Source organism: Macrobrachium rosenbergii, chromosome 34, assembly GCF_040412425.1.
Source record: "Macrobrachium rosenbergii isolate ZJJX-2024 chromosome 34, ASM4041242v1, whole genome shotgun sequence".
Lineage (NCBI taxonomy): Eukaryota > Metazoa > Arthropoda > Malacostraca > Decapoda > Palaemonidae > Macrobrachium > Macrobrachium rosenbergii.
In genome coordinates this window covers 11,063,952-11,089,813 of record NC_089774.1, presented here as the reverse complement: position 1 = coordinate 11,089,813, position 25,862 = coordinate 11,063,952, and the positions used below count along the sequence as shown (strand labels likewise).

The window sequence follows — 25,862 nt, the reverse complement described above, 5'->3', positions numbered from 1 at the left end:
AGCATGGGTAAAACCTTTCTTAACTTTTCTGCTTCTTCTGTTTACAATTTGAAATATTCTTTTGAAATCTATGTCCAGGGGACATCTACACAAGTCATGAAGGCTATGTGTAACAAATGGCTTTGCAATTAAATCTGAAATGGGTAAACGGCGGCCTTATGCCCATAACGTCTAAGCAGGAACGGAAACACTACTTACCAAGAACGCTGGGCTTACAAAAAGCTCATCGAGTATAATTATGACGGCAAAAGAAGGGACTAAAAAATATTCACTGGTAAATCTTCTGGCTGTAAAAAGAGAGGCAGGATTTAAAAGCTGAATACATAATGTAAGTTAGGGTTCAATTAAAAACGATGACAAATACAATGACTATAATGTACTGTACACAGAACAATCATCATATGTGAAGCAGAAAGTTTGCCTAATTATGTACAATGAAACTTGTCTCATGAGAGAGAGAGAGAGAGAGATAATTGCAAGTTCGTCATCAATAGAAGATTCTGCATAACTGTTATTATCTAGATATATCTGCACATTAATAATAATAAAAATAATAATAACAATAATAATAATAACAAAAGTAATAAATATTAATTATAATGAGCATTTGACAGATTTACCATAATAAAAAAAACCCCCCTCTTTCAATAACAAACATGATAATCCTTTTGCCCAAGCCAAAACCTTATAAAAAAAACACTGAACTGGACCACAAAATATATATAAAGGATGTGATGTTTGTAACACTGAAGGATTTAAAACATTACAATCCGTAAATCGACAAAAACATTACTTTAGTACTCATGTTCCAGTACTCTATGTACACAGAACCTTTCGGAAAGCACTTCTGGACATTTTGAAGCTTAAATTCCACCTTTTGTACTCTCTATAAACTTTTCTTCTAACTTCTACAAAATCGTTCAAGAACCGTGCAAGATAAAACCATCCCTCAGCTAATGTTTGCCTTAATCTTCCGTGTTTCTTTGTTTCACGAAATCGTGAAACTGCTCTCGACGAATCTATGGATTCCCGTTTCAGCGAGTTACAAAGACCCCTCTGACAAGAGGGTTGTGTTTTTCTTCAAGTTTCACAAAGCTACGAACCTGAAGAATCCCATTTCAGCGAGTTATAAAGATGCCTTCCAATTCAAGAGATTGTGTGTGAAAATAAAGGTAAAGTGTTGTCCAAGTAAATCTCTTATTCTAATGTTTAAGTTATGCTTGTAGGAAATACATACACAAATATCAAACCAAATCTTTGTCAATATCAAAACAATTTCTACACTGCCAAGAAATATTGTACAGGGAAATAAAATTTTTTTTTCTCCTCAGAGTCATCAACATAACACATTACAGATTACCTTACGTGTTATTTAATTCTACACTAAAATACCATTACCTCAGCTTACAGCAATTTCCACGCGGCTGAATTACAATCGAGCAACTGGTGACAAAAAAAAAAAAACTTATGAAAAAGATCAATATTATCACAATGCACTCCTTGAAACATACATAATCTGTCTTACACTGCACAATTTCGACTAAGGTACCACTCAACAAGTAAGCTGGACACGACTGGAGATACAAAGTGGATCCAGTCTGTCGCAACGTGGCATTAAGAGATACCCTGCTTTCAGCTCCAATAGGTCCTATGAACATCTAGAAATACGAGGACTTTAAAATGATATGACACAAATAACAATGATTCCATGAGCATGTACACCTGATAAATTTCATTTTTAGCGAGCAAAGATTGCCATCTCTAAATGTCCTCACTTTCTGACGTTTTATGCTCCTAAAATTCCCTAAAGTAAGCTAACAACATTGTTTTAGGTGAAGAAACTGAGGTAACACTAACTGGTCGTTTTGTATGTACGGTAATGCATAAGAAATTCATTTTGAACTTTGAAATGGGTACAAAACTATACAAAAACACATTGCACATCACATCGGTATAACTGCAACGAAGGTGGGGGAGCATGTTCAGGTGTGCAATTGGTGGCCAAGCACCTGGGAAATCTGTTTGTGAGGACAAGTTTACTGACGTACCGCATGATTATACAAACATGAAACCTCACAGTCAACACAAAATGAAAGCACCAACTGTCTTGTGATTGTGCTGGAGTCCAACCCAACTCCCTGTGACTATCATGCCTATCAGCAGGCTGTAACAATGACTGTGATGAAAGCTGAGGTTTCATTCAAGAGTACGAGTCAAACCTGCACTTTGGATGTCGGATAGGAACACAAATTGTTTTCAAGGTGTTACAAAGTCCTTGTTGAACTGATCAAGAGGAAAGCGTGAAGTCTGTCGCTATCAAATGTGGTTTGTTTTTCATAAGTTCTGACTTTGGGTCGTTTTTATAACTTTCATTTCATTGTTTGGCGTTTCCTGAAGCCTGACGTACCTGAATTCAAGCACGTAATGCCACAAGTACGTAGAGAAACCTCTTAATCACTTTTTGCTCCATTCCTCCTAAACTTATCAGCAGTGATAACAGCCAATGTAAGTGCAGCAAAACGCCGTAAACACCCAAGCATGGGAACGCTATCACGAGAGCAAAGAGCCGATATTATTCAGAAGCTTAACCTGAAGGAGTCCATATTTGCTGTCTTGGGAGAACATGGCACACTGCGGAAGTGGTTTAACCAGGCCACTTAGAACCCAGACGACGCTTCATCGGAAGTTTAGGCGAGACGACGTGTTGTTTTAACAAGGAAGTTTAGGCGAGACGACATGTTATTTTAACAAGGAGACTCAACCGCCACAAAAACACGGAAGAGAAAAGTGAAAGGAATATTTGAGAAAAGTATTATCGACAATTCTAACCACGAATGCAAAGCATGAAATTAGACACACCCCCATACACCTCCATATTTAAAGTGGGTCCCTTCTCCTTTCACCGACCTAAACACACACACACACACACAAAAACTCAACAGTAACATCTGGAACAGAATCAGTAAACGTTCCCCAATGGTGTCTAGGTTACATTTCAGAACAGCCGGTTTGGTATACAGCGTCTACACTGAAATACTCAACGAAATATATGGTCAAATAAATCTACGTACCGATACAACTGTATTAACGAACAATACATTACAAAGACTAGCCAACCAAACCTAGTAAGTAAGCCTTCCTTCGTTAAGTCCCCAGCGAAAACTTTCTAGGAAAATCTAAGCTTTTCGAAGGGTCAGTCTTCATTCCAAAACAATGTATGAACATTTTGAACAAAAAAAAAAAAACTGATCTTGATTGTAAAGAGAGAATGTGCTGCACAAAAACTTCGCAAGACAGGAACACGGCATTCAAAAGTTAATATATGACGCAAGAGCAGCAGGTTGCTGTCAGGTTATACAATGACCAATTCCTTTCCAAACGTAATTTCTGCGAAAAAAATACTCCCAGTCTGGATTTCCCAAACAGGAAACAAAAGTCGCAAAAACATAAACAGCAGATGTTCTTAATGTTTATGAAACATTCAGGTAACAAGAAACTTTCGAGTTAAACAAACATTAAAAATTTACAAAAAACATTTCGTGCCAATACAACTTACACCACAAACTCGTGAGCTTTCGTTTCACAGAGAAAAAACTTGGAAAAATAAAAATTAACATCTGGAACTACTTACAGAGTCTTCTCTTATGTACAATACCTACTTGCTTATTCCAGCTAAGGATATCAACTAGTACTCAAACAAAATGTAAAGATTAATCACAAAATATCCACGGATTCATATAGCTAAAATTTTTTGGCCTTAAAAAACTCGACCCCCTTTTTGAGCTTGTTCTTCGCAATAAGTGCTCAATACCTTCAAAGGTTTGGGCGAGCACGTTTTTCAATGCTTTACAAATCCCATCAAACAATTCTCATCCTTTTAAACCATCCTCCACTGTGAGGTCCTTATTAAAATATCAGTGTCCCTACTACAAGAAAGTACCGTGCCAGTTCTAAAAGGACATTTTAAATAAAATTTCAACCAAACAACAAACTTCCAGCAACGAGACGTTTAAATATCCTGTGAAATAGTTTTGGTTGTCACATTTATCATTACAGCTGCGTGGAAGGCTCTCAAACCCTTGCCGACAAGCACACGAGAGGTAGACATAACTGGACACCCATGGTCTGTGGCTTAAAATATCAGGCGAAACATAGCACAGGATCGGACGCTGCTGATGTCGTTCTTTGCAATTTTCAACATCGACTTGAACAAATCACCTTATGAGCCTAGGAAAAGAAGGTATTTACAAGTACTGTATATCCTTTGTACAATTCTTGACGGCAGCGACCGTGCAATGCAAGCCCGACGAGAGACGTAACTCAACGGGGCACCAAAACGAGGCACTGCACTTCGGAGATTGGCGAACATTTCATCTGTAAAAGACTTTAATCTTAGAAGATGTCATATGTTTAAGACTGGGTAAAAGCATTTAATACTGAAAATAATTTTTTCAGGGATTTTTTTCATACAAACATGTTCTTGTGCAATGAAAAGCAACATCTCGGGTTAATGGACGTTTTGGGATCTAATCTCTCTGATAAGTAGCAAAGTCCACTAAGTTTGCTAGAAATCTCACAGCTATAACAATAATTCCACAAAGTTCCTAAACTAAACGTTTTACATAAATGAAATTATAATTATACAAATGGAGATATTTCAATTTACTGCTACTTATAACAAGATGTGAAGTGTATTATCAAGTTTGTGGCAGAATAATACATCACTGTTATTGATTTCTTATGCAATTTAAACCTGAGAGAGAGAGAGAGAGAATACGTGACAAATTACGACACAACACTTACCATGAACTTCCAGCCGAAGAGTGCAAACATTTCTGTTGCTTAGCCTTGCTATCCATCGCAGCGGTCCTTCTGGTGCTTCTCTTCGGAGTTCTGGGGCTTTCCTTCTTCTTCTTGGACGTTTCCGTTGGCAACTCCTGCGTCCCTTCCTCCTCCTCCTTCTCCTCCTCCTCCTCCTCCTCCTCCTCCTCCTCCTCCTCCTGACTGTCAGGCCCAACTCCCTGACTCCCCTTGGCCTTGCTTTTTTCGTCCAACGTCTCCGCCACCTTCTGTTTGGACGTGTCCGGAGTCTCGGCCAGGCCGCTGGCCTTGGCAGTCCGGGATGACCTACGGCTCGGTAACACCTCCTTCTTGCTGCCGGCTTTGCTTTTGCCCTTGGCCGTCTCGTTGCCGGCCTTGCTTTCACCTTTGTCGTTAACGGCGTTCCGAACGGATCTCCTGACGCGGGAGGTCACGGGTTCCTCCTGAGGGGGAACGCTGAGCACTGCAAGCTTTGACAGGTCGGGAAGAGAATCCAGAGAGAGTTCGTCTTCGGTAGAGTCCATCGAAGTCTCCAGTGGCATCGCACTCTCAACGGGAAGGTCGGGGCACGGATTCCCGCCGCCTACTTTAGGAGTCTCTGATGACGCCGACGATGATTTTTCTCTCGGCGACTTTGTACTAGCTTTGGCTTGCGTTTTATCCGACCTTGTACTTCTCGTGGTGCGTCTAGGCCTGGGGCTGACTTCTGATGCCTCCTTCTCGACCGTTTCTCCCTCCTCGGACACCGAGGCTTCCTGACTGCTGTCGCTGGTGATGACCTTATCTTTTTCGTTCTCTTCAGGTTCGTCAAAAGTCACCTTCTTCTTTGCAGGTCCTGTATCTGGATTTACGTCGGCCTCGGAAAGTGACGAAACGGTAACGTCATCCTTTGAAGCATCACACTCGTCAGAAATCATCCGATCCGAAGCCCTTTTAGGGCCGAGATCATCCAATGATTCTAGGGATGTATCAGTAGTCTCACCGCTCACAGAAACTGCAACGCGGTGTAAATCAACACGCAACAACTTGGTTCTGCGTCTAATGCCCTCCAGCTCGTCTTTATCGTCAGTTTTGGCAACCATTTCTTCAGAGGCCTCTCCATGGGATTTTGAACTGTCAGAGGTTTCCATCAATTTATTTTCCTGAGGAGTTTTTACGTCTGACGAACATTTTTCACTTTTGTTCGCTGGTGACGATGCTTTCACGCGTGCCTTCGTTTCGGCATCCTCCGAACTCGCTGGAATAGCCGAGCCTTCTCTCTCTGACAATTTTTCTATGCTTGTTTCAGCGTCTCTCTTTACCCGAGATGGTGACGGTAGATCTTTGACAACTGGTCCTTCTAAAATATTTGTCCCAACCTCAGCCACAATCTGTTTTCCCGAGCAATCATCAGCAAACATTTCTGAAAGCCTCTGCTCAATTTCTGCTGACTCAGGCAACGATTTGACTTGGGGAACTTGTACGGACTTGCCTTTCTTTTCAGAAGGATCTAAGCTTTTGCTGGACTCAACTACGCCGTCAGATTTTTCTTTGACGTTATTAGAATTATTCCTCCTGTCCGAATGATCTCGTGATGGACTCACGACCATGAGTGAAGGTTCCGTTCCTGGGGGTGGGGGAGTCGAGTTCTCTTGCTTGCCTACATAAGGAAGTTCCCCCTGCACCTCAGGGTCAGTTTCTGTGCCAGGCGGAGGAGGTGTGCACTCCCGGCTGTGACAAGGGAAACTCAGAAGAGACTCTTGGTTACTGTACGGCATAGGGGCATCGACACAGCTGCCTTCCAATGGAAACATGCTTGGGACGTCACTTCCGTATGCCATCATTCCCGCATCCATTTGCATGCTGTGGGAGAAAGGATTGAGAGCCTCCAACACCATGCTTTTAGACGTAGACATGGGCGGGGGCAAGGACATCTCGCTCTGAACCTCGCAACCGTAGGATATCATTCCCGCCTCAATCTGGGCACAGTGAGAAAATGGAGTGAGGCCGTCTAACTGCAAATTTTTAGCGGTGGTGCTCGGCGGCGGCAAGGGAATCTCCATCAACTTCGGGAGACTGTTGACATCCACTTCTGTGTCCGGCACGAGATCAGGAGCCTGCGACTTTTTCGAAGGCTTAAAACCGGCCTGCGACTTTTTCGGAGGGTCAGAACCAGCCTGAGACTTTTTCAAAGGCTCAAAACCGCCCTGAGACTTCTTTGAAGGCTCAAAACCGGGTAGAGGGATGTTCAACAACTGGAGAGCTTCTACGGTGGCCGAAGCTATGTCGGACTCGTTCTCGTCCGACTGTGAATCAGGCTTTTCGAAGTCCGGACCGACCATTTTGCTGTAGCCCTTGTCTGTCCTTTCGTAAAAGGACGCGTCTCGGTCGACGTCGTTTACTTTCTCCGCCTCCTGGTCACTCGTCGAGCCTTCCTCTTCCAACTCCATGTCGGAAACCTCTTCGAGCATTTCATGCAGTAATTCTTCGGGTTCTTTAGTGGTTGTTGCACTAAGTAAGGCGTCGTTTCCTTTCGTGACTGGTCCTTTCGGGCCACTGCCCTCCTGTGTTGCGTTGACATTCTCAGGAACATTTCTGATTACCTTCTCGTCTTTTCCTCTCTCTTCAAAACCGTCTGAAGGCGTGACATTAGGTTCGTTATCTTGACCTTCAGTCCTCTTTTTGTCGTGAGCATTTCCTCCATCGATCAGCACGCCCTCTACGCTGTCCGACAAATCGCTACTATCAGGTGGCTTTGACTCTAAAGACGTCAAGTCTTTGGAAGACCCAATCCCTGTCTTTTTCTCATTCACCTTTTTCCTGAACGACGGCATCTTCCCGACCAGGGGGAACTTGATGGACGTGCCCAGTACGCTCTCCTTTGCGTGCTTGTCTTGCGACAAACTTTGCAGCTTATCAACGTCGTCCGCTTCTCTCGACTCGGCTACTTTCTCGACCGCCTTCTCTCTAACGTCTGCCGATTTTGCCGTTACCCTGGCTACTTCGAGGCCATTTTCCTTCCCCTGCTGCTTGCTTTCCTTCGCCGCCTTCTCGTGAACTTCTTTGGGCTGGCTTTTACCCTCTTTAGCCAGTTTAGCCTGAGTCTTTTCCCTGGGCACCGACCCTGCCCCGCAGCTATCGTCTCGGGGCTTCTGCACGCCGGGCCTGTACTCCCTCGAAGCGACCTTGATGCTCACAGACGTTGCTGCCTTGTCCTCCGCGTCTTTGCCCTTCTCTCCCTTCTGCTTCCCATCTCTCTCTCTCTTGGCCTTGAGTTCGCGGAGCAATCGTCCCTCTATCTGCTGAGCCACGTCGTCTTTCGCTTCGGCCTTGGTGTCCTTTTTGTCGCTGTGGACCTTGTGCCTGAACAGGGCCCCCTGGTGGGCCTTCCAGTACGACTCGACTTTGCTGGGGTGGTTCTCCTTGTACGTCTGCAAATGAGAGTACCGTTAGCTCGTTCAGTTTCGGAGCAACGTACCTTGATTTCTCTAAAACGTAACTTTGTATTGAAAAGTCCTCTACAGCATCCAAAAGCATTACAATTACTGACATGAAAAGTCCTCTACAGCATCCAAAAGCATTACAATTACTGACAACGACCTCCGAAGCAGACTTAAAACAGCTTACAGACAGATATTAACAGCTATAATGTACAAGATGTGTAAAGTTCCTCGCTTCCTGATTTAAAACTGGAAATACAACAGTAATTCAATACTACTTGTTCAAGAGTGACTATCGGCAATATGCATTAATCTAAAAACATGAGGTTATTGGAAATCTGTGATTTCTCTTGATTCCCACTTATTCTACGCTTGGGACAGGCCTATAATTACATAAACTTCATCATCTAGGATGCAGCTTAGGTTCCGAGACTTATTTCAAGGAGAAAAATGGCATCTTTGATGCTGGGAAATGTACTAGTGAAATCCCCTCTGTGCAAGAATTAAAATAAAATTATCCTACTGTACACTTATACTGTATATATATAAACAAACTCAGTATTGCAGGTAGTTCCCCGTTATCGGTGGCCTTGGTTATCCAGCGATCCATTTTCGGCGCCAATGTCCCCTGATCTCCAGTTATCGGCGCTGATGAGCGCTGTCATCGCCGATTCTCAATTACCGTCATGCCGTTGGGAACGGAACCCCCACCGATAACTGGGGACTGCCTATAAAGGCACTGAACTACAACGAATTAAAGTAATAAGGTAACTATACCTTATAGTTCGAAGTGTGCGTGTCACATTCAGGATGCTTCACGGCCTCTGCAACGTCTCTCAAAAACACGTCACACAGAGAACAGTAGACGACTGGCAGCGAGTGAAAGAACTCTGATCCTGGAATGAGGGAATTTAGAATCAGATTCAAATATCAGAGGCATTTACAGCAAACGTACAATGGACTCGTCACATATGCATAAGGATTTCATTTTTCAAGATGAATCCCTCTTCATTGTAATTACAAAGTTGAGGATTTTGGTTAGACTCACCTAAAATAGGAATAGGTATCACTTGCACATCTGGGGGCAACGGTTTCTTTTCATCTCTCGTGGCTTTCGCTAACCACGGCTTGGGGTTATTCTGAAATGCAAGTGATGTTATTCAATGTGTTCATGATGGGAACGAGAAAAGCACTCTCTCGAGCAAGAGACCAATCAAGTGCAACTTTATATAATCTGTCGGCCGTAAAACTGTCGTTTTTTGGTGGCAAAAAGGTATACAAGAAGATGTAATCATGTTAAGTTTGTAAAATATGTAAAAGGCAAAATGCAAGCAAAAGTGCATGCTTGACAACCCTAAAATTCATTGACATATCTTTATATTTGTACAGATACGGTACCAACTTCAAAAAGCACGTACCTACGGTTGCTCTACAGCGACCCGACACTCACCTTCAGCTTTCCCAAATGCGAGGGCGACAGCAAGTGCTTACAGTACATGGGGAGGGTCTCGAACACCAGGTCGCACAGCCTGCACCAATGCATACCGAGGTCCATGTAACGATACTGCGTTTTTGACTGCGAGGCCACTGGAGGACAAACCCTGTCCATCGCCACGGAGGTGTCATTGCCGAAGAACGAGCTACTCTGGCTAGCCAGCTCTTCGTCCCCAACCTGGGGGTTAAGTTTGTGCTCCAGAGAATCGTTCATTTGGGCTTTTCTCAAATCCTTTGATGAAGATTCTTTCTCCAGCTGCTTCGTACCCTCGGAACTTTCACGAGGGCCTGCGTTAACATCCTGTGCCTTGGGCTTTTCCTTGGCTGAAAACGTACCGTCCACTTCCGCAAACAGATCTTTCTTGAATTTATTCAGCGTGCCCATGATGTGCGACCGTGCCCAATGCGACTTCTGAATTTTGGCCACCGACAGCCCGTGGGATTTGAACTGTTTTGATTTGGATGATTCGGGTGACAGCGAACGTTTGTTGTAGTCACCTTCTGGAGACCTAGATCGGCCCCCAGTACGTTTAGGGGACCTCGCACTTCTGCTACTGTTCTTCGGAGAGCGCCAAATCTTGTGAGCTAACGGAGGCGACCTTCTGTTTCGAAAACTGCGTTCCGGCGATCTGGAATATTCCCTCGAGCGTTTCGACGCGCTCCGTTCTGGCGACCTGGAGTATTCACGTGAGTGTTTCATGCTTCGTTCTGGTGACCTGGAATAATCCCGCCCACGGTTCGACGGCGACCTAGAATATCCCCGCATGTATTTCGACATGTTACGCTCGGGCGATCTGGAATAATCGCGTACGTGTTTTGACTTGCTCCGCTCCGGCGACCTGGAATACTCCCGGTCGTGTTTTGACCCGCCACGCTCTGGCGACCTGGAACACTCGTACGCACGTTTGGACAAACGGTACTTCTGCGTGTGTTCGGGCGAATCTTTCTCCTTCGGCTTCATCATCCTCACTTTCGTCGAGCTCTGTTCATCCGGGGACAGCCTCTCCTTGTGGCTCGAATCGGGCGACTTGCTCTGACTGCGACCGGACTTCTGACCCTTGCTGCTCTTCATGGCCCGTAACAAACTGACATTCAACTTGTGTATCTTCTCGCTCCTCTTCGTCATCTCCTTCCCGATCTTCTCGTAGAGGAACAGGTTCTCTTCGAGCAGCTCGTCGAGGCTCTTCTTGTCCCCCTTGTGACTCCTGATCATACTGCTTTTCTGCTCCTGCAAGAGCGATCGCTGACTCTGCAGCAGTTTGATCTCCTTCAAGAGCGTCCCCTTCTCCTCGATCAGACTCTCTATCTCCTCCCGAGACTTCTTGTCAGTTCTGGGCATGTCTTGGACTGGATTGGTATCTCCTGTTACTCTGGCAGGGGCTTCCTCGCTCGGAGACGGCTCCTTTTTCACGGGGACGACGAGCTTCTGGTTGTTCTCCGAGCCTCTGCCTTGTTTTTCCGCAGGATTTGGTAACTCCACTCTGGCCGGTTTGTCATTCTGTTCCCCAGATGTGGACGCTGCCACAACAGGAACCGTTTCTTTTTTTGTCCTGAACATGAAACAATGCAATTAGGAAGGTTGTGTTAGGTAAGATAATAAGATAACTTCATTCTCAGTCTACCATCTTTACATTACAGTGATGACGTCACGCAACCAAAATTTTTTACTAATTTATCCATTCATTTTTAAAATCCCAAGGTTTTCCCCAACATTAATCTAGAAATCTTGAAGGATATTTTACTAAATCAAGCTACTGAAGGGCTCTACCTTTATTTTATTCTGTATCAAGTACCGTTACTATTTTATTCTGTATCAAGTACCGTTCCTATACCAAAATGACAGTGAATCCTGGTGTATGTCACCTATTTATAATTAGGAGTATTCAATATGGCTGTAGAGTTGCAAACAATATCTACTATAACCCGTTACCAACATCTAACATAGCTCATGTTAGTAACATCTAACATGCAATAGCTTCGTTATCACCATCACACGCTCCACGTCAAATGAAGCGTGGGGACCCCAGTGAGGAACCAAACCTTTAGGGTCAGATTCAGATATAAGGCCTATGATCCAGCCGCCTAAATTAGGTTAAGAGTAGAAAGCCATAATCTTAAGGCATTCTCCGTAATCTACCTCCCTAGAAACTCTTGATACATCCAATGGTAAAAGTTCGTTTCCGGTCCGAACTCCAATTCCTCGTGATTGCTGGTACTTGACACGGCGAAACAGAGATTCATCTACGCTGTTTCACCGTGTTTAGTACTAACCCCTGGGGAATCAAATGTCCCTTTAAATGTCCCTGGGGGATCAAATGTCCCTAAGTGCATTTTGCAAAATTGAAGCTTAGAAAAAATCTTCAATTATTTACATAAATATTATATTTTTTATCGTGATTAATATTAGTTTACGAGAATTACCTATGTAGAATATTTTTTTACGAAGATTCGAAAGACATGCTAAAAAATCGAGTAGGATGTTCGGCCTGGAAACAAACGTTATCACGTCCTAACCTAACCTAACCTATAATAAGGCCCCCCCCAAAACATTATATAGGCTAGCTTAAAAATTTTAAATAATTCCTGCCATTTCTGAGTCTACAATAGTATACCTTCCCTAGGGGTATTCAATGTCATTCCCCAACCCTAAATACCCAACATCCCCCAATAGGGCATTACCCACTGCCCCAACGCAACCCACTTATACCAGCTGACCTAGCCTAGGGGTGATAGAAGCATACCAGTTGCATGTTGGCCTGACCAAGTATCTCCAATGTCCATTTGTGACAAATACATCATAAATGGATTAAAATTTATTCAAATGTATGAAAATGAATAATTAAATAGGCCATTTTAGGCACAGTCCCATACTCATTGGACTGTTGGGGGGGGGGGGGTTCCACCTTGGCGACCATCTTACTTAGGGCTTATTTACAAAGCCTGAAGCCCAAATAAGCCCTTTTTTTACCCAAATTAACAAATATGCCTCCATATTCGATATATAACAAATATGGCGAACACAGTTGAAAATACAAAGGAAAATAAACCTCAATCAAAATAATTTCCGTCTTATTTAACCCTTATTTATTAGGTTTCACTTGATAAATAAGGTCTTTTTAACTCAAAATAAGCAAGACAAACCTCTCTCCTCACTATATATAAAATATGGCGAACATAAAGTAGAAAAACGAAGGAAAAATACAGATAATATGAAGACTTTACAAGACCGGCCAAAATGGCCTCAGAATCATAAACTGAAAGTTCGTCTTATTTAACCCTTATTTATTAAGTTTCACTTAACAAACAAGACCTTTTTAACCCAAAATAAACTAAATAAGTCTCTCTACTCACTATATATTAAATATGGCGAACACAAAGTCGAAAAAACGAAGGAAAAACAACGAAAATATGAAGATTTCGGGACCGATAAAATGACTTCAGAATCACAAACAATGTCCGTCTTATTTAAGCCTTATTTATTAGGTTTCACTTTACAAACAAAGACTTTTGAACCCAAAATAAACTAAATAAGTCTCTCTACTCACTATCTATTAAATATGGAGAACACAAAGTCGAAAAAACGAAGAAAAAAAGAAAAAATAAGATTTTCCGAGACTGGCCAAAATGGCCTCAATACCACAAACAGAACGTCCGTCTTATTTAAGCCTTATTTATCATGTTTCACTTTACAAACAAGACCTTTTTAACCCAAAATAAACTAAATAAGTCTCTCTACTCACTATATATTAAATATGGCGAACACAAAGTCAAAAAAACGAAGGAAAAAACCGAAAATAAAAACACTTTGGCCAAAATGGCTGCAGAATCATAAACAGAATGTCAAAAAATCGAAGATAAAAAAGCCTTTTTAACCCAAAATAAACTAAAAACTATCTAATAAAAAACACAAAGTCGAAAAAACGAAGGAAAAACACAGAAAATATGAAGACTTTCCAAGACTGGCCAAAATGGCTGCAGAATCATAAACAGAATGTCCGTCTTATTTAAGCCTTATTTACCAGATTTCACTCGATAAAAAAAGCCTTTTTAACCCAAAATAAACTAAATAAGTCTCTCTACTCACTATCTATTAAATATGGCGAACACAAAGTCGAAAAAACGAAGGAAAAACACCGAAAATATGAAGACTTTCCAAGACCGGCCAAAATGGCTGCAGAATCATAAACAGAATGTCGGTCTTATTTAAGCCTTATTTACCAGATTTCACTTGATAAAAAAGCCTTTTTAACCCAAAATAAACTAATAAGTCTCTCTACTCACTATCTATTAAATATGGCGAACACAAAGTCGAAAAAACGAAGGAAAATACCGAAAATAAAAACATTTTCCGAGACCGGTCAAAATGGCTGCAGAATCATAAACAGAATGTCCGTCTTATTTAAGCCTTATTTATCAGATTTCACTTGATAAAAAAAGCCTTTTTAACCCAAAATAAACTAAATAAGTCCCTCAACTCACTATCTATGAAATATGGCGAACACAAAGTCGAAAAAACGAAGGAAAAACACCGAAAATATGAAGATTTCGAGACACAGAATCAACTGACTCAAGAACCATAACAATGGGAGAAGAAGCTTTATAGATGGCGGGGCAATCGGTTCACCATAGAGAGATATATAATTTATTAATTTATTTGTTTGTTTTTGTTTTTGAGTATTTTTTTTATATACATGACTTTGATATATTGTAATTTATTTTCTATTTTGCCAATGTGCAGTTAAGTGGGACGTTTATGGGAATGAATGTCGTATGAAATAGGATAATCATAATATTACTGTGTCAATCTCTGAGTATATATAGATTTTTTTGGTTTTACGTATTTTTTATATATATGACTTAGATATATTGTAATTTATTTTATTTTTATCAAATTCAGTTAAAGGAACGTTTATGGGCATAAATATCACATGAAATATCAAAATATGATTATCAATCACTGAGCATGATACACTCGTTTTTTTACGTATTTTTTGTATATTTTAAAGATTTGGGCTGATTTCATTTAACAGATTATTATACTAATCTCAAATGGCACGTTTCTGGGCATAAATGTCATATAAAATTATTACCAGCATTCACTAGAATACACATGTCTAAATCTATTTTGTTTTTCAGTTATTTTTTATGTATTTTTTTATATTTTAAAGGCGTGCTGTAATCTTATTTTATAAAATTTTATATCACAATGAAATGGAGGGTTTATGGGCATAAACAATATACAAAATATGATTAGCACCATTCACTGGGCATCAATTCCCTTTACTTATATGATTGAAGACTTGAATAATTGACTTTACTTAGGCCTAAGTTGAAGACTTGAATAATGATGATGGTAACATGATGAAAATAGTGATATTAAAAAATGACGGTGATAATGATATAGACAATAATGACAACAGTAGTAAGGGTGATAATGTGACACGATGATAATGATAGTGATTTTGATAATGATATTTATGATGAAAGTCAAATTCTGAATGAACTGTACTGTACTGTGGTGCTATACGTAATTTATATTTTGCACCATACAGGTCTACAGTGTATTGTGTAAGTTATTAAATGTATAAAACAGTTCTCTACCAATTATTAAAACATTCACATTCTTCAAAAATGATCTGGCAATGCTGAATGATTATGAAAACATTTCCAAGAGTGGTGTTCCTAAGGTTATGTGTTAGGGTCCTACGCAAATTCTATTTCGACTGCAAAGCATATTTCTATCGCTCAAGTCTTACAAGAAAATTAATATAAAAAAGCTGCAAGAATCTGTGCTGAAACACTCGAATATACTTAGGAATCTTAAACATATTTGGTCTTGAAAAGAAAAATAATCACGCACTGACATTACCTCTCTATATACGGCGTCTCCACATCCCAGTTGCTTTTTCCGGCCTGGTACGCCATTTTCATCTTAGCCTCAACCACCTGACGGCGGTCTAAGGCCGGAGTCCAGAGAGAGGTATTCGACTTCTTTCCGCGATTCTTTTCAACGGGGGGAGGCCTGAGGAGGATATCCGAAACCTTCTCCAACGGTTTCTCCGGGTTTTCGAGCGCCATTTTGAGCTCCCAGTCTGTACGATAATCCGCAGGCGTCCTGCCATCGGGCTGACGCTTCGAAAGCATGGATAATTTGTCCGGTGGTTTCGGCGGCGAAGGATTAGTGGCCACTTTGACACTCTCTTCCAGATCCAGCTCTTTCGTGATGCTCCCAAAATAGTCGTCCACTTCCTCCCCCACTTCCTCGAGGTCCACTTCGTCCAAGATCTTCTTCGCGATGAGAGGGTCCGGGGAAGCCGGGCTTTCTCGGGACGCCTTCGAAGACACGTCGTCCGAAGTCAGCTTCAAAATGTTCTGCAAGAGGGCCTGCGTTTCCGGCTTCATGAAGTCGTTCGCGATGCGGTCTGTCAGCTCCGTTATGCTCGGTTCTCTACGAGGCCGGCGTGCGCTCTTGTTGGGTAACTGGGATGAAGTTTCTTTTGGTGGAGGGGCATGCAACAGGACCTCTACCTCCTCGTCTGTCGGGCAAATCTGTTCGTCGCCACTTTCCTCTGAAATAATAAAACAGGAAGGAGAAAATGAGAGATCAGTTCTGAACTTCATCAACCAAAAACTATGCAAACTGCAGAAAGTAAGTCATTTCAATTAACAGACTTGTTGCTACCTTTCTCACATCAATAAAAGAAATGACAACAAGAAGCAATCTAGTTTTATTCATTAATGAAAAGCCAAAACTAATCAGGGCACTAACCAGAATCTTAACGACGAATCTGATAATTGGTTGAGGGGAAAATGAATTTGGAGGTTACAATAAATTTCATTCGGCAGAATTTACAGAAGATACCTTCGGCTCTGACCAGCTTCACGTTTTATCTTAAAATACAATAACAATTCAACTCACCTTTCTACAAAGTACGATAAGAACTTTGAAAAATTATGTACAGACACTTTGTAGACATACATAAAACCTAAATGAATACATTACTGTTAAATTTCATAGATAAGCTTTTATTTTTGACAAAAACATCCAGGTGAAGAGTAAACAAAACAAAACACTGAACAGCTACGAGAGCTAACAAAATGGGGTTAGCGACTAGTAAGAGCTTTCGTACACAGGACCATTTTACCAGTTTACATAGCTCTACAAGAGTTTGGAGTTGCTACTAACACTAATAATAATAATAATAATAATAATAATTTCACCTGTTAAACCCTCTGTATCTTGACTCGTTGCAAACCAGTAAAAACATTGGAAAGTGTATGGAACACATAATAAATATGAAAACATTCTGATGCACAGTATAAGCGAAAACACAGAGAATAAAAGCTGAATAAAAAGATGGACAAAATGCTTTGATAATCTACAAAACGAAGAGATCAGCTATAAACACGGACATCTTGACGTGCCAAAGACCACCAGAGGAAATGTTTAAAGTTCCTGCTAGGTTCCTGAGAAAGATATAAAGTTGGTCTGGGCCAAAGGTATCTAAAATAACATGGACTGTCTCCCTTCAGAGCCGACCAAAATCCCTTCAAACACATAGGAGTTACAAGACAGGGAACAGTGACAGGTGTAAGTCAGACGAAGAGAAAGATTATAGTCACCCTTGACTGTATTGGTAAGGGAATTTTAAAGCGATTTGTGGAAAGCGGCCGTAGAACCAGTCATTGGAGACAAGAATAAACAAGAAAAAGCAATCGGGAAATTGAGAAAAATGTGGAGGAACAAGATTTCCTGATGTGTGGTGCAAAAGTATGCGACAGTTTTGGAGGAAAGGGTAAGAAAAATTTGAAAATGTGAAAAAATTATCAGTCTGGCTTCAACCAGTCTGGTTAGGCAAAGATGAAGAGGAATAACTTATTAATTTGCTGAGAATGAGGTGTTTCAGAGTAGTGGCATTATGAAGATACTACACCCAGAGTGAAGCATTTAAGATAAATGTTCGTGTCTATCAAAAGGGGTCCCCCCTGGAGACTACAACAAACAAGTGACATCAGGGTTTATCGCAGTTATAGGAATAGGCATTAAGACATTTTGTAAGGAAGACTTGAATGGACAGGTGACTGAAAACATGCAAACGCAATATAACACAACAAAGTCATTCTATTCGTACGGAGGAGAAGCACTGGTGAATTTAAGCGTGACAGTCTAAACTACAAGTATTTTGAATACGTGGCACTGATTAACTACGCTACCAGGAATGTGAAAAACAACATACCAAGTGCTTCTTGGTCCGAAAGGTGCCTACCTCTAAAAAAAAAAGGGAATACTGTGTACCGAAACAATCATGCTCTATTCCTTACTGAAACAAAATTGGGGAACGCGGTGTAAACAATGTTTCTCTCGCCATTACTTCCACACATGCAATGTTTTGGTACTTTTCCTCCTTTTGAAAATAGGTTTCCTTCTCTCTTTAACCTACAGATATGACAATGAGGACGGTATGATGGTATTGATTTGCTATCTGTTCCCCTTCAGGAAATAAAAAAAGTTACATTACAGCGGTCACAATCTGTCACGACCGCTGAGAGTGGAAACGAAAGCTGTAAGCCTTTAACATGCCGCGATCGTTACGCTGTAACGTCAAAACACATAGAGGAGTACTGCGTCTTAACAAACAGAAAGGGAGCCTGGTACACGACTAAGTTGAAAACGGAAAATTAAGCTCGAAAGGCAGGCATATTGACACAACCTACCATCCTTCTTAGGCTCTTCGGCAACTGTAAGACAGACAAAAATAAATATTAAGATTTCTCATAAACTGGACGGAAGTCCTGGAAATATTACAAATTAGGCATGGGTAACTCTCAGGTTCATGGGGGGAAAACCAATTAGATTACCATCTTTACTTCTACGTATGTTTAAGCATCTATTTACAGCAGACAAACTGTTCTGGGCATCGAATCAGTTTGGGGTAATCGGACCTCACGCCCGTAGTTACTAAACGCAAGTCTGGGAGTCCACGTGGAACTCAGCAGTCTGTGTACGTAAGCAATGTTACAACGGCGTAAAACAAGAGGTTCCCTGTGTGAAAATGTACGCCTATATCTGATCATCACAAGATTGTCAGCTTGAACAGACAAGTGTTCTTTTTGCCTGGATTATATGACAGAACTTTACACCGAGAACAATGATGAAATACACAGGTAAACAGTATTTATAAACACAGTAATGAGAAAAACATACATTCTTCTCGATGAAGAAAAAAGCAGTACCTTAAACATTAGAACTACTGTATAAAAATACAATGGGAACTGTAACATTCTGCTATGTACAGAATGACGAAAACATTACAGCAATGCAAAATACAAGCTGTACATATATAAACGTAGAGGTTTTTATCATTTAAGTAAAAACTGCATACAAGAAGTTTACCACTGACACATAATAGGTTGAGTATTTCGTTACTGAAAAAAGGTGCTTTATAAAAAACTTAAGTACAAAAAAGCCAAATTATCTTGTATGTAAAATATTTTTTATATTATCCAGTGCACTGATTAACACCATAAAATCACCTGGCAACAATGCACCAACTTGACTGAAGGCTGCAGTGCGATAAAGAGTATCCAGTTCAATTCTTAAATAAATTACAATTTTGTCCACTTACAGGTACAAATTCAGGGCCTAATTCTTCTGCAACAACGAGGCATTACGGGGAGTACAGTACAGTGACTGATTGTATAATGTACGGTCATACGACTGCACAAACTTTACAAGTCCACCTGTGGCCGATCCTTGCTTGACTTTCGACCTTCAAGTGTGAAAGTGACCCAAAGATCTTGAGTCCCAATCCCACATATACTGTATCAAGTTTGAGGTCTCTACCTTCAAATACATTAAAATCGTACTTCTTTGCAAAAGCCTAACTTTAGCTGACATAGGGTTAGACACGGTTGAAGAGGGCGATTACAATATCACCCCACATGGTTACAAGAGGCATAAAAAAATTGAAAAGTTATCGACACTGTCTGAGTGCATCACTTAGCCAAGGCAGGAAAGGTCTCGCCAAATATTAACCACTGTTTCACTCACCGTCAGTGCATAATAAGCACTCAGGTGAATGCGTTTATTGGGCATTAAAGCATAATAAGAGGTTTGTCTGTTGTTTGGATTAAATAAACGTACATTACACAGATATCATTAGTGTACACGGGACTAAGATAGTGCTAAATGTGCCGTGCGTTCACGCACAGAATATGTGATACATTTGGAAGGTGAAGGGGGCTCCGCAAAGTGGCTACCCACAATACTTCAACGAAAAACCCCTTTACTTACCATCAAGAAAGACGCACTCAGGGTGGTTCTCCTCCGGCGTGAGAATCTGCCCATCCTCAATGTCATCCAAAGTAACTACCTTGGTCGATCCGTCCATGCTTTCGTCTAGACTGACGCTCTCCACTTCCTGGGGCGAGCCGACCTCTTGTATTTCCTCTGCGCCCTCGAAGGCGCACGAACTCTTGATGAAATCTTGGCTGACTTCCTCGAACCTACTGCTCTGGGATTGGAACTGGCTCGCCTCTTGCCGGAATTCCTGAGGGCAACTCTGCTCGAAGTGGGGGCTCCTACTTTGGTGTCTGGGACTCCTGCTCCTACCCCTGCTGAAGCTACGGCTGTTTCTCCTCCTGGGGCTCTTCGTCCGACTCCTGCTGTACCTCCTGGGACTCCTGCTGAACCTCCTCCTGGGACTTCTGCTGCGACTCCGTACGATCCGCCTTCTGGGACTCCTGCTCCGACTGCGGCTCGGCCCGTAGTTTCTGTTTTTTCCGCGGGGAGGCGACTTGTAATTCCTCCGGTGACGAAAACGAGGCGACATGCTGCGGCTGCGGCTTCTCGAGTACCTCCTGGATCGCGAGTGGAACTGGAAAAGAAAACTAGTTCATAACAAACAGCTTCCAGATTAACGAGAAAGGAAGCAATCATGATTTGCAGGTTGTTTAAACTACACAAAGTTTTCTACGACACAGCCATGAAAAGATATACGCCACCAACTGTACCCTTTTGGCTTCTCAGGTCTCGATGTCTCCCACTATCAATCAACCCAGAGACTTCTAGGGTCTGTTTCAAATTAATCTAACGACTGGCTTTTTCGACGAGATCATCGGCCCTTATAGAATGAGAGTGAGAATCTGTTTGGTAACCCTTAAAAAAAGTTTTTCAAGGCTTTGTTATTAAAAATGTCTGTGAAAGTTTAACTACAGAAAGTAATATACTGAACATATTGATATTTTCATAGCAAAATGAATTTGTTGCAGAAAATTAAAATGAAATGAACTGCATATAGTTACAGCAGCAACACAATGTATATGAATAAAAAGGAATGAGTTATTGACGTGATATACAAGGAGGTATCATCTTACAATTTATAAAAATAGGTCTATAATTCCTTACAAAAATATAACAAGAAAGTTACATCTAAGCACAATATAATCAAAACCAAGGAACGAAGAGACTACCAACCGAGTCTCTCTGTTTCAAATGTATATTCGAGCAGTCTGGCGAACGGCAGTCGCCATCGTTCCTGCACAAGTACCCATGGAGGTAAGTGCAGCGGTCTGCGCTGTTGTAACAGCGACCGTTAGACCAGTAACGGCACGTCACTGGGATCTTCCTGTCCTGAAAACGAAAAGTATGTTCAGTAAGTTTGAGAATGACGATCAACGATGTTTGTTATTACATATGGAACAAGCCCATTAAAGGGGACGCTGACTTGCAATTCAAGTTTCCAAAGAATATGGTGTCCATTAGGACGATGAGAATGGGATCTCGCTTACTAAAAAGAAACAATAAATTAATATGTTAATAAACAGATAAAAATGAATCAAAACGCAAGGAGATTACAGTAGTCAAGTGACGATATAGCACAGAATATTACTTACAATTATGGCTTCCAAAAAGTTCCTTTGGCGACTCATTCTGGAAAGATGAATTCTCTTTAGAACAAGATATAATTATTTTCATAGCATGCAGGAAACAATTACAACTTTCACATCTGATGACTTTCTTTTATTCCTTTACCTATTTATGTATCAAATGATTATATTTTTAACTTTACGAGAGCCAGCACTTGTGAAAACGTGGATAACTGTCAAGTTTCTCTAACGTAGGCACAAATTAACTGCCCATACATGTTGTCTTTAAGTTTATTTGCAATAGAGTGAGGAGAATAAACACAACAGAAATAAAAAAATTGTTTTTGCAAGAAATATAGACAAAAAAATAAACTATTTTTCACTATAAGTTCCGAAGAAGCAAATAAATTCTTCATTGCTCATTTCAGTTCGGCAAGTATATCCAAGATGGATATTCAGGCGTTTTATAGAAGATGTATTCATAACTTTATAGGCTATTCGGTCCTTATAGGATGATACTCAGGCATTTTATAGAAGATATATTCAAAATTTCATGAGCTACTTCTAATATTTGTATGGGTACGTCTACCATTACAGGCCTGGGAGGAGGGAATTGTTGCAGGTTAAACAAACCTATCTAATAGAATAAATATGAAATCGGTCAAAATTACAGCAAAGATTATATAAAATATACCATATATAAGAATGAACAATTAAAATGTAAATATCTATCCCAGGCTAACCCACCCCCAAGGTATTGCGAACCAGAATCGGGCGATTCGCTCCTTAAAATCCTCCCAGTTTTAATGTGCACAATTGGCGTTGCAAAACCTCGAAACGGCAACGGAGCCCCCAGTCCATTTTATCGATTTAAGTCCTTCGTAAGATAAAGAATCTTACCGTAGCCTGCGGTAAACTCCAATAGTTAATCGGTTTCAATCTGACTCGGCATAGGCTTGCACCCTAGACTAGCCTAGGCCTGGAGTCTACAAAATGACAAATTTATCGCCTTCACCTACATCACAGCCTAATTTTTGAAGGCTAATACAGCAGCGGGTTCCTGCTAGTCGCCAACCGGAATATTTACTCCCTTGAGTTTATGTTTTGTTCGTCTTTTGTTCATGTTCGTGATATTTGCCGTCCTTTACTTCTGGTTTTACGTTCATCCCAAGGGGGCACTTTGTGAGTAAACTGGCGACTACCGAACCAAAGGGGTGCGACAGGATTCTTGAGTTTTACCCCAATTTCGATACGCAGATCGGCACCGTGGAATCTCGAAGCGGCAGAAGAGCAGGCGGCCAATTTTATCGACATAATTCCTGGGAAGATAAATTAGCTTAACCTATCCTAGGGTAAACTGTAATGAATTAAAGCAAATTAATTATATAATTCCTCATAAGATAAAGAAGCTTAACCTAGCCTAGGGTATACGGCGATGGTATGAATTAATTTAAATTAAATTAAGCGGTTTAGATTCCGCTCGGCGTAGCCCCAGACCCTAGACTAGCCCAGGCCCGTTAAGGTGATACGCTACGAACTCGTTACCTTAGTCTTAAGGTAAACTGAGGCATCTTTCCGACTCCACTCGGCTCAGACCCTAGACTAGCCTAGGCATATGAGAAATTTTTACCTTAACTTGAATATTTGCCCAAATTTTGCATTAAAATAGGGTATGTAGGGTAAGAGACCCTTACCTAAAACAGCCCTTACCCTAAAAATTGAACCAGCGGCATATTTCCGATTCTACCCGGACCCCAGACTAGCCTAAGCCTACCAAGGCCTATAAACGACCAATTTGTCGCCTTAACCTTAATAATTACCCAGATTTTGCCTAAAATTGGGTATATAGGGTAAAATACCCTTACCCAAAACACCCCTTACCCTAAAGAATGAAATTTAAGGGCGCCCCTCATACCCTAGTCTAGCCTAGGCCTTTAAACAAAGATTTTATGTCCGTACCCTAAATATTTGCCCAAATTTTGCCCAAAATAGGGTATGAGAGGTAAAATACCCTTACCCAAAACCGACCTTACCCCTAAAACTGCCCCCCGGGGGGCTGCAGGGCCCTAGTCTAGCCTAGGGGTATAAACGAAGATTTTATGACCGTACCCTAAATATCTGCCCAGAAATCACCCAGAATAGGGTATATAGGGTAAGATACCCTTACCCAAAAAGGGCATTACCCCTAAAAAATACCCCTGGGGGACCCCAGGGGCGAAAGTCTAGCCTACGTGTACGAATGACTTATTTGTCCCCTTACCCTGAATATTTGCCCAAATTATACCCAAAATAGGGTATATAGGGCAAGACACCCTTACCCAAGAGGGGCACCACCCCTTAAAAACCCCCCCGGGGGGGGCGAACGACCCCCCCGAAATCAGACACCCCGTCAGATACTCACGCTCAGGATCGCTGGCCCTACGTACATATATCCATATATCCGTTATTATAACGCGTTATTAGACGTTATTAGACGTTATTAGACGTCATCGTCGTTATTAGAAGGTCGTTCTTTGTCTAAAGGGGGGTTTTAGACGACGTAGACAACGTTATTAGACGAAAAGTAAACAAAAATTACGTTTTTTCTGTTTGGGTTTGCGTCGTCTCGACGAGGTCGGGGGTGTGGAACGGCACCTCTTTTTTGGGGGTTTTCTTGGGGTTTTTTGGGTTTTTTGGGGGTTTTGTGTGTTTTTTCTGATTTTATTCGTTTTGTATGTTTTTTTTATAAGTTTTTCCTGTGGGTTTTGGATGTTTTTATGTTTTGATTTTGTTTTTTTTTGAGTTTTTTCTCGTCGCAGTCTCCAGATTTTGAGTGACTACTTCCTTTTTTGGGGGTCTTTTTTGGGGTTTATTTGGGTTTTTCTTGGGTTTTGTCTGCTGTTTTTGCTTTCATTTCCTTCATATATTGTTATTATAACTTTTTTCGATGGTTTATTGGTTGATTTTTGTTTTGATTTAGTTTTTTGAGTGGTTTTTTCGTCACAAAATCTCTAGATTTTGAGTGACTCGATTTTATTTTTTGGTCTTTTTAAGTTTTTTTTGTTTTTTTCTCGGTTTATTTGGGTTTTATCTGTTATTGCTGCTTTTATTCACTTTATATAATGTTTTTATAATGTTTATTTGGTTGTTTTTGATCAGAAAAACTCCAAGATTTGCGGTTTATTCGAGTTTGTCTTAGGTTGAGTCTATTGTTTCTGCTTTCTTAATCTTTTTATGTGGTCATTATAACTGTCTTATCGTTAATTTTTGGGTTTTTTTAATTTTTTGAGTGACTATCGATTTTGTTTTTGTTTTTCTTTTATTTCATCTTCATTTTTCATTTTCTTTCTTCTTTATTTAACTACATTACTTCTCTTTTTCAATTGTTTATTAAGTCATTTCATCATTTTGATCTATTTAGAAGTTCAATGACAGAAAAATTGAATATTTCGACTCAAATTCATATTTCACTTATATTCTATCTAATATTTCTCATTTTATCTCGTCTCTAAGTTATATAATTCCTCATAACAAACGGTTATTACATTCTTCTTCTTTAATTTAGATTGAGTGATTTATTGTGATTCAAAACTCCGAAATTTTGAACAGTTACATTGGGAGTGCATAAATTTATTGCAGCTTATTTCTCTTCATAATTAAATTAACATTTCACTATAACTTTTGAATTTCCAAAATCTATAATTCCTTTACTTGAGTAATTTTTTTTTGTTAATATAAATATACCCTGTATAATCTACATTAACTAATTAAGATTCTAAACAATAATTTATCTTTGAAGTCTTTAAAATACGTTTTTTTTTATATTATCTGTCAGGACTAAAAATAATTTGTTTAAAATGATTCAGGTTTATAGGTTATTTTGTTTAATACAACTCTGGTTCCATACATTTTTTACTTAAGATTCAGCAGTGGTAAGGAATTCTGTACTTATTTTAACAAAACTTAATACATTCTCTCTCCCTCTCTCTCTCTCTCTCGTGAGTCACAATATCATTTATGAATCTTATCAGGTCTGATCACTTGCGACCTTATCTAATCTAATGAGTGAGGGCAATTTATCATATGCCCACCTCGGAGGACTTGGGGCTATTATTATTATGATTATTGAGGGGCCTGAACCATCATTGAATTGCAAAGTGGCCAAGTGAGGAAAAATTACAAAGTTGGTGAAAAAAATTAACTATAAACTACTGAATTCCAAAGCCAAATCGCTTGTGGTATTCACAAGTGATAATAATAATAATAATAATAATAATAATA

The 25,862-nt window shown here is 40.4% G+C and overlaps 1 protein-coding gene across 3 annotated transcripts; it reads right to left on the bottom strand.

Moving 5' to 3' along the window:
- Positions 1–1,244: 1,244 nt before the first annotated feature.
- Positions 1,245–24,222, bottom strand: LOC136856206 (microtubule-associated protein futsch-like). 3 transcript variants are annotated; one of them, XM_067133902.1, is made up of 11 exons: positions 24,004–24,209; positions 21,630–21,666; positions 21,211–21,366; positions 20,029–20,611; positions 18,450–18,473; positions 15,604–16,303; positions 9,691–11,284; positions 9,289–9,379; positions 9,018–9,136; positions 4,804–8,231; positions 1,245–4,374 (listed from the first exon to the last, which is right to left on the bottom strand). In XM_067133902.1, coding segments are annotated over exons 2-11 (6,732 nt in total). In that variant the 5' UTR covers position 21,666; positions 24,004–24,209; the 3' UTR covers positions 1,245–4,373. The 3 variants fall into 3 exon arrangements, with proteins under 3 accessions (XP_066990003.1, XP_066990004.1, XP_066990006.1); XM_067133903.1 differs by lacking the exon at positions 18,450–18,473 and having other exon boundaries at positions 24,004–24,222; XM_067133905.1 differs by lacking the exons at positions 18,450–18,473; positions 20,029–20,611; positions 21,211–21,366; positions 21,630–21,666; positions 24,004–24,209 and adding an exon at positions 16,504–16,620.
- Positions 24,223–25,862: the final 1,640 nt, after the last annotated feature.

What these genes read in the sequence shown, in the direction of transcription:
- LOC136856206 (XM_067133902.1), bottom strand. Translation starts at nt 21,665, where the DNA reads ATGAGTCGCCAAAGGAACTTTTTGGAAGCCATAATT. An exon ending in TGAGTGCGTCTTTCTTGATG is followed by an intron (nt 18,474 to 20,028) that starts GTAAGTAAAGGG and finishes TCTGTCTTACAG; the next exon opens with TTGCCGAAGAGCCTAAGAAG. An exon ending in GATACCTATTCCTATTTTAG is followed by an intron (nt 9,137 to 9,288) that starts GTGAGTCTAACC and finishes CCCTCATTCCAG; the next exon opens with GATCAGAGTTCTTTCACTCG.